Genomic DNA, 9,285 nt, shown 5'->3' with positions numbered 1-9,285 from the left:
AATACAACTCCAAATCTGATTTTCTATGTTGGCTTTGTGATGATTCTTCAAGAAAGTCATCTAATGCACTTGTTGTAGGCTTCTTATTAAAAGAAACCTCAATCAAAGAAGTCAAAGTAGATGCTTCATTATCCTTCTCAACATCAACAATGTAACCAGTACCAGCAGAAAGTGTCTTCAATGCATAAGTAGCTTTATATTCATCATAAAGATCACAAAGATAATTCTTAATTGCAGAAACAAGTTCATATGCTTCATCTTTATAAAATTGCCTATAATAAAACTCAATTATTTTCATCTTATAATGAGGATCAAATACCACTGCAACTGCTAAAATTAAATTGCATATATCCCAATACTTGTCAAACTTTGTTTTCATCCTCATTGTCATATTTGAAAGTCAAATATCTGAACTTGAACACATTTTTTCAATTTCCAACTTTATCTCACAAAACTCTTTAAAGAAGATATTGGAAGTTGGACACTTGACTGCAGAAATGACATTAGTAGCATCATAAAATACCTTCAAACTGTTATGAATAATAGTAGCCTTCTTCCACTCATCCTTTGTCGGTCTGAAATGATAGTGACGATCAAGTTCTTCAAAACGACCAAAAGCTTCTTTATATTGTAAAGCTACATCAAGCATAAGAAATGTTGAGTTCCATCTAGTTGGAACATCAAGGCACAACTTTTTTTCACAAGTAACTTTGACATGACGCACTGCTCGATCAAAAATTTCACAGCGAGCTGGAGATGCCTTAATATATTTTATGCTTTCTCTGATCTTGTCAATCACATCACTTATTTCTTTGACACCATCTTGCACAACCAAATTAAGAATATGAGCAGCACATCTAACTTGAAAAAATTTTCCATTACAGACAAGTGCATCCTTTTCAAGAAGCCACTCTATCAATTTTGTAACCATGATATCATTTGTTGAACAATTATCTAATGTAATTGAAAATAACTTGCGATCAATATTCCATTTTAGTAAACAATCTTTGATGACTGATGCAAGTCTTTCTCCTGTATGAGGTGTTTCAACCATAACAAAGTTGAGAACTTTCTTTTTTATTTCCCAACTATTATCAATATAATGTGCAGTCAAACATAAATAACCACGTTTTTGACAAGACGAAGTCTACATGTCAGATGTAAGACTAATCCTCCCATTAGTCTTCTCCAAAATAATACGTAATTTTGTCATTTCATCTTCATAAATATGTATGCAATCTGATCTAATAGTGTTACGTGACAATAACTTAAACTGTGGTTGTAATCCTTTAACAAATTTCTGAAATCCAGAATGACCAACTATACAAAATGGATATTCATGAAGAATAATCATATTGGCTAAATCTTGTCGACTTTTATCTGAATCAAACTTGAAAGTACCAACAGTACATTTTTCATCCTTTTCATAAAAAACCAGACGTTGTTGACATGATTCTAAGTTAGGCCTTTTAGGACATGATTTTAAATGATTCTTCAAACGTGAGGTGCCCATCTTACTATTGCAATCCATAGATACTTTACAGTGTTGACAAATAGCACGTTGAATACCTGATTCGTTTATTGTCCTGCTGAACTCTTTCCATACCGCTGATCTTAGTGACTTGGTTTTCGTAGATATGTCAACTTCTATATTGTTAGCAGAGACGGAACTAGAAGCATTGGCACCTGATGTTGTAGAATCCATAATCTGCATATAAAAAATAGAAAACTTTAACTAAACCATTCGAAAGCAAAAAATGGGAAGAAAAAGGAGGAGGCACAAAACGATACAGAAGTACTAGAGAAAAGCAAATGCCAAAACAACTATTTGAAACTACAAAACCATATCAACAAGTGCAGCCAACCAAAAGCAGGCACATGCATAAAAATAGAAAGTGACATGTCATATTTTGCATATTTCATAAACAGCAAGTTTTCCTTTCATAAACCCTCGGTCATATAAGTCAGTATTTAAGTTGGAAACTGAAGATGCTGCATAAGTGACTCCTGCTATGGCAGATAGGAGAAAATGTGGAACTATGGAAACTGCATATATGATTGCACTTTACTTCTAACGATGATAAAACATCATTTAGCTCCTTGGGAATTGGGAAGTAAGTTCCATCCATTGGGATCCCACGTCATCATCCACTACCTTGCTGAGACCAAAATCAGTCACTTTTCAATTAGCTCCATCTCGCCTTTCACTAGTTTTCACTGCAAACAAGTGTGGAATTATCAAGGCATAAATGAAACGCGTCCCTATGAACACAACCTATGTGGTAAATACACGTGGTCCAAAGTCTCCGTGTGTAAGAATCCATCACCACTCCACCACACTCTGTTCAACAGATTAATAAAAAGAAAAGAAGAGAGAAAGAGAGAGAGAGGAGAAGGACCGTGGGTTGGAGAGAGGCTGAAGCAGCTTTGGCATGTGATACGCCACCATCCCCGTGGGTTTCTGCATCGCCATTTCTTTCTTCCTCCCTCTGTTTCTCTTTTCCCCTTTCATATGAGATGAAAGTGTGAATGGAAGGAAGCACGCCAGCACCAATGGTCCCCTTCTCCTCTCTCCCTTTTCTGCTGCTCCAACTCAGAGGCCCTCACTGTCGTGTATTATTAACTTTATATCTATCATCGGTTACTAAACTATTTTGAAAAGCTATGTGGTATAAATTCATTTGAGACGATATAATGCAGGCTCATAACTCATAAGCAAGTTTGCATCCATTGGGATCTAAGTTCCATCCATTGGGATCCCACATCATCATCCACTACCTTAGACCAAAATCAGTCACTTTTCAATACCGACCTCATCAAAAAGAACATTTCCAGGGTTCAAATCATAGTGAATAATCTTTTGTTGGCAGTACAGCAGAAAATTGACTACATAACGAATGACCAAAAAAGGCAGATTATGCGATGAAGATATTTTAGGGAAAAAAGGGTATCAGAGGATCACAAAAAAATTGAGGTGGAGAGGAGAGATGTAATCGGCGGGGAAAATGAAAATCATTATACTGAACGTGCGTCTTTCAAGAAAATGAGATCATATATTCATGAAAAGGAACAAAACCCACAAACCAGAAATGTCCAGCTTCTTGGCATTATTCTTTCATGTCTTCCGGAGGGTGGGGGTGGGGGAGAGGGGCGAGAGAGAGAGAGAGTGGGAACCAAATCTGATACATTATTCTGTATTAATCGTATATATGGTTTTTTTTACCAGCAATATCAACTTTTCTCAAACAGATCTCTTTACATTAGCAGGATTCAGCCAAGAGGTTAAATGAGCTAAGAAAAGCAAATGCAGGACAAGAAGACCTACGAAACAGAGATAAGACTTTCATATTTCTAGCATGACAGTCATCTCAACTTCTCAACGTTGTTGACAAGATAATAAACATGTTACTTCATCATCAGCGCCAGCGAGTGGTAGAACATCACCAGCCATGGAGTTCCAAGCAACCACATCCCTCTGCGGCATCTTCTCAGACACTTGGTATGCATTGTCCAAGCATCCACATTTGCTATACATATCAATCAGTGCAGTTACAACAAATACGTCGTTCATTTGTAATCAAATAAAACCAAAGTGCATCATCTTCCGACTTTAAACAAACATCTCGACTAGAAGAAAGAATGCCACAAGCAAACACATCAAAACCAGAGGCAAGAAAAAGCTTTAGGGGAGAGCAGCATTACCTTAGTGAGTTGGGGATGATAAGGGCGAGCACTTTCAGGACGAAAAGGTCGAGTCTCCTCCCTTTTGGTACTGCACCGATTACACTGTGGACAGCAACTTCGACCACAACCTACGCCGCGCGTTCGCCTCCCTGCCCCTGAAAGCCAACGTTTCCCTCACCAGCTTCTACAATGCCACCGAGGGAAGGAAAGCCGACCAAGTCACCTGACTCACCTCAAACTTTTTTTGTTTTGACCCTGAACGCAGCGTGAGAGAGCGAGAGGGAGAAGAAAAGAGGAGAAGAATGGCAAGGGTTATTCTTCGAATCTTTGGTGCAGGGAGGAACGGTGCAGGGAAGGAAGAACGTCAAGAACGTCAAGCAATTCTTTTCTTTTTTTTGTTTCCTTTTCTTGTTTCCTTTTTTGTTTTTCCTTTGAGCCGTAGGAAAGAAGAAACGGCACCCACCAATCATCTTCAATAACGTTCATTTAACAACCAATAAAAACGATTGCTTTTACAAGCAAACAAAATGGGCGGGAAGCTTCATTTTCATTTTAAATTTGATCAACTTAAATTGAACTTCAAGGAAAAACTATGGTTTTTTAATTTCGTCCAACCTATAGATAGTTGAAAATTGTAATATAAGTAATTTAAAAAACTATGGTTTTTTAATTTCGTCCAACCTAAAGAAAGTTGAAAACTTGAGAACATATATTATATAAGTAATTTAATAATATGACATTCTAACTGGACTCGGGTGTAAGTCGGAGCCGCACCCATGTTCGGTGCGCACCCGACTTGATGCGACGCGGGTGCGACATTAAAATAAAAGAGTTCAGGTGACTCACTGCTAAAAAAATTTTTAAAAATTATGTTTTGGCTTCATTTTAAATTTTAAAACTATAGTTTGACTCTGACAACATAACAACTTCTAAGTATATAGTATATAAAAAAGCTATTATTTGATATATCAGATAATTTATTAAATCGAACAATTTGTTATTTTGCTACTAGTTAAAGTTTTTGTTTTCGAATTTGTGAATTATGTATTATATATCAAACACCTACGACTTTTGGATAAGAATTTATTTGATAAATAATTTTTTTATGAGTATAGCAGATTTTTTATATTAAATATATTTATTTGCGATTATGCAAGTGGAGAAGCTTTCAACTAAAATGAATATCATAATGCGTTTAAGATTTTCTATCAACTTTTTTTATTTTATGACTTTAGCAGTTTAGCAGTTTGTTTGCTATCAACTTTTTTTTTCATAAGTGACATACATGCCAATAGTTTTTCTTGACACCTTTACTTTCTTAAATATATAATATAGCTATACTTGAAACCAATTTGACATAATAGTCTATTAAAATTTATAGCTTTAAAAAATGTCTTTTTCATATTTTAAAAATTCTCATTTTTTTGAATTTTTTGATTGAAGTTTTTTTTATTATTTTTAATTAATTAAATATATTATTTAAGATTTCCTGCTAAAATACACGATGAAGAAGCTTTCCTACTTTCGTTATCAAAATTGTGAACATTGAACATTAATTGGTTTATTTGAAACGAATAACATATTTTAAATTGAGTAAACTATTATTTCATGATCATCAGTTGATCACTTATTGTCAATTATTAAATCGTGACACCCATATTATTTATCATTAAAAAATATTATTTAACTTCTCTTTTTTCTCATTTTATTGAGTTAATTAAAATAATTTGTGTTACACCCGTAAAAAGAGTGTTTAATAATATAAAATAATTTATTAATCCTCTTACCTTTATTACTATAATTATTCTTTACATAAAATTTTATAATTACTCCAATGATATGTAAGATAGTTTATTAAATCGAACAATGTGTTGTTTTCTTAATAGTTAAAGGCTTTTGTTTTCAAATTTGTGAATTATGTGTTATATATGATAAGACTTTTGGACATATTATATGATTATACAAAATGATTTACTTGATTAATTGAATAAATAATTTTTAATTTCATAAATTAAAACTTTTTTATGTGTTCAAGACTTTTTTCATATTAAACATATCTATTTGTGATTAATTTTCATATTTTTTAAACTACTAATTTTATTGAAATTTCCTTATAGAAGTTTTTATTATTATTATTAATAATTAAATAAATACATTATTTAAGATATCCTATTTAGTTGATGTCTTAACTATAATAGTTTGCTTGTTTACAGAAAAACGTTTAATTAAATATAATATTAATTATTATTTTATTATTTTTATATGATATAGTTTTAAATTGTTTAAGTTAAATGGTATAAATAGTTTATATCATTATATGCAACTTCATAAAAACAATCAGCTATTAATCAGATTATACCTTCATATAAAGTTTATATTATATTTACATCATAACTTTAAGTTGGTGCGCTTGGTTAGACCTTTTGGCTAACCATTCACAGGTCTCTACTTCAAAACGGGATGTCCGATATATCACGGTTCGGATTCGGATATCAAGCTGTAATTCGGATTCGGATATACTTGTTAAGATGGTTCAATATCCGATCGGATATTTACTTAAAACCGAATCCGAATCCGTATCCGATCGGATCTTAAATCCGAATCCGATCCGATTTCTCAATAGGATGTCAAATTACTAACCATATCCGATCCGAATCCGATCCGTTGACATCCCTAGATGCAAGCACATGGAACCATTCTTACCTTTGGACTTGACGGCAACTAATTAACCTCTTTAACACGATAAATATACTTTGAACATTTTCCAACCATTGCGATCCGCACAAGAATTTAAATAACGTAAAATATAACAAAAATCAGAAGAATGCCATTACGGATCTCGTACTTCCGGTAGACGGTCACTTCGGAAAGCAAATTAACTTAAATGGGTTTTGCGACTTTAACGGCGCCGGAAATATCGACGGTCCGTGGAAATGAGAAGATATCGGTTAAACTGTATATTCGACGACAGATTTACGTTACATGCGCCGAGAGGGAGAGAGAATGGAAGCGGAAGATGGAAGAAGAAGAAGAAGAAGAGGGAGCGGGAGCAGCGGAGTGAAGAGGATTCAGGACGCAAAGGGGCAGGAGCGCTCTTCTTATTTCGCTCGAAGGGAGGCGGCTAGGGTGCTGCGGTGCGTTCTCCGAGGGGACGCCCAGAGGAAGGCTGTCGCCTCCATCAAGACCCTTGTTTACAGCCCTTCCGTCCGCAACAAGAAGGCCACCTTCGCCCTCGTCTGCCAGACCCTCAAACGTATGCCCTAGACTCTTCCTCTCTGTCACACTCTTCTTCTTAGGGAAGCGGCGGTGAAATCTAAGCTTTTCAAGTTCAAGGGGATTAGAAGTTCGATTTTTCAGCGAATGCTGATTGTTTTAAGGTGAAAGTGGGGGAAGCTTTTCCTAATGCACGACTGATTATCGCATAGGAAGACGTAGGTTCAGAGACCCAGTGCACCTGCATATTTCTGAAGTCCACAGAATAGTAAAATACATGGTTTGATGCATTGTCCAATTCTGGATGGAGATGTCACATGATGGCTACCTTTAGAATTGCTTTTGAACGAACCTGAACACTTTTTATGTCACATCCTGTAATTTCCTTCACTTTTTGAGAGGTGAAGTAGAAACTCATTATACTGGCGCTGCTCTATCGTGGGGCCGAAGAATGGCGAAGTTTTAGGCCATTCAAGGCAAGGAGAAAGACGGCCAAGCAATTCAAGCATGCAACATTGAAAGGGACATTCCAAGTTAGGTTCCATGTTTTCGGGAGAGTGCATTGAGACAAAACCTTGTATATAGATTTTTTAGTAATGTTGGATCGTGGTGGTTATCACGAAGTCGTGCAAATGTGCAAATTGAAATTTGGGGAACTTCAGCGCGCATTTCACATAATCCGGTCTACATCTAATATAAAAAGGCATCAGGAGGGCCATTCAGTGCAACAACAATGCAGAAGGTGCCTAATTGCATTTGCGAACAGTGGTCGCCAATTGTGTGTTTCATTATATCCACTCTGTCTCTCTTTTTCTTCATGATGTCCATGAGTATACAATGTGCTGATTTTCTTGTGACCCTCTTGTGCAGATCTTCCCCTCATAAAGAAAATTGTGGCAGCTACTGATATTTTGACAGGAAAATTGAAGGTATAAGTGCTTTTAGAGTTGGTTGCTGTCCAGAATATGCTAGGAAGTGCGCCATGAGTTTTCTTATTCGTGCTTTCTTCAATCAAGTTGTCTTAAAAACTTTTTCCTTGCTTTGAAGTTGTTATGTGCAAGCAGGCCATTGGATTTGATTATTTGAGTGCTGTCACTAATTTTTGACTTTCACTTTTTGCCAGCGGCAAGAGGAACTTGTCTACATAATTGCCTATGATATTCTCTTTGGACAGGTGATATTCTTTCCAGCAGTCATGCGGTTGGAACATGTTTAAATTTCAGTAATGTTGGGAATAGGATCTCTCTGAGGGCAGATATCTTAATATAACTAGGATACAACATTTCAATTGTTGAAGCAACAAGTGTTTGGAGGAAACTAGTTGTAATTCTAATTCCATTCTCTAATTCCATTCTCTCTAATTACATTTCCTAGTTGCCAACTATTACTCTCTAATTCTAATTTCTAAAATTAAAATCCTCAAACAACCTAAAATTACTCGTATGATTTAAAAAGGGGAAACATAACTCTCAATATAATCATCGTTTGTGTCAATATTGCTTGCCATAAAATTGATTTCTATTGTAATTCTAAGAAACAAGATTCTTTTTATTTTTATTTTTTTGTAATATACAATAGAAATTTTACAGATTGTTTTCATAGCAGTATTACTAATTGGGGTTGATGTTCCATCATAGCTGTATTGTGTTTCTCTAGCTATACCACCACTGACACAGTTTAGAAGAATTAATTAGTTTATCTTCAATAATAATTTGTCTTTATATTGAAAGTGCAGTATGTTGTCAACCTTCATTTTGATAATTTTCATGCAGTCATGTCCAAGTTTGAATTTGTTTTGCTTGAATTTGACATGCAAATTTTTGTGTTCCAGTGTGGAAGTAGGAGGCTATACTTTTTGCTGGAAGAGTCTGTTTATTTTCTCAGAATTTTAGCGTTCTCTAACTATCAATTAATCTTCTGCTGCTAGAAAATTTATATTCTTGATTCTTTTGCCATTATAAAATGTAAGAAGTCACCTGAGCTTTTAGTTGTATTGGTTCTTGCAGGCTATGACTTCAATAGGAGTCGCAGAATATTCGGTCCTTTCAAAGAAAGATGTTCTACTGTCAGCTTTGGCACAAATTTGCAAGCAGGAAAATGTGAAATGCTATAAAGATTTGTTAATTCCAGTTCATAAAAATCCAGGTACTGATTTCAAACTTTTCTAGCCTGTTAGCTTTGCTTCTTTGAACCCTAATGCAAAAACTGCCATCTATGTGACTCCTTGTTTTAATTAGCATTGCATTTTTTTTTTCTCTTGTAAATAGTAAGCCATAAAAAGGTTAGCTGTACATTTGGTGAGTTTTGGAAATCAGGCAAGCATCTACCTTTGCGCAGCTAATGCTGAACATCCTGAGTAGTGGCATACTATCTACCAGCATCCATGTT

General features: G+C 35.1%; 2 protein-coding genes across 3 annotated transcripts in view; one reads left to right on the top strand and one right to left on the bottom strand.

The window, feature by feature from the left end:
* Positions 1-400: 400 nt before the first annotated feature.
* LOC116253167 (zinc finger BED domain-containing protein RICESLEEPER 2-like) lies at positions 401-3,571 on the bottom strand. The gene is made up of 3 exons (XM_031627942.1): positions 3,410-3,571; positions 1,570-1,708; positions 401-1,032 (listed from the first exon to the last, which is right to left on the bottom strand). Exons 1-3 carry the CDS (start codon positions 3,569-3,571, stop codon positions 401-403), a joined length of 933 nt encoding a protein of 310 aa, XP_031483802.1.
* Positions 3,572-6,625: 3,054 nt separating this feature from the next.
* Positions 6,626-9,285, top strand: part of LOC116252872 (25S rRNA (cytosine-C(5))-methyltransferase NSUN5) — a 50,275-nt gene continuing 47,615 nt past the window's right edge. Inside the window, exons 1-4 of one of the 2 annotated variants that reach the window (XM_031627479.2) lie at positions 6,626-6,937; positions 7,768-7,826; positions 8,021-8,071; positions 8,904-9,042. In XM_031627479.2, the coding sequence (XP_031483339.1) occupies positions 6,667-6,937; positions 7,768-7,826; positions 8,021-8,071; positions 8,904-9,042 (520 nt within the window). In that variant the 5' untranslated portion in view covers positions 6,626-6,666. The remainder of the gene's footprint in view (positions 6,938-7,767; positions 7,827-8,020; positions 8,072-8,903; positions 9,043-9,285) is intronic. The other variant, XM_031627478.2, reaches the window with a different exon arrangement.

Source organism: Nymphaea colorata, chromosome 4, assembly GCF_008831285.2.
Source record: "Nymphaea colorata isolate Beijing-Zhang1983 chromosome 4, ASM883128v2, whole genome shotgun sequence".
In the NCBI taxonomy this organism is placed as follows: Eukaryota; Viridiplantae; Streptophyta; class Magnoliopsida; order Nymphaeales; family Nymphaeaceae; genus Nymphaea; species Nymphaea colorata.
Note: the sequence above shows the minus strand (reverse complement) of the source record. Positions and strands in the feature narration are given on the sequence as shown.

What these genes read in the sequence shown, in the direction of transcription:
- LOC116253167 (XM_031627942.1), bottom strand. Translation starts at nt 3,571, where the DNA reads ATGAACGACGTATTTGTTGTAACTGCACTGATTGATATGTATAGCAAA. An exon ending in TCGCTGGCGCTGATGATGAA is followed by an intron (nt 1,709 to 3,409) that starts GTAACATGTTTA and finishes TTTTATATGCAG; the next exon opens with ATTATGGATTCTACAACATC. An exon ending in CAGGACAATAAACGAATCAG is followed by an intron (nt 1,033 to 1,569) that starts GTATTCAACGTG and finishes CACCTCATACAG; the next exon opens with GAGAAAGACTTGCATCAGTC.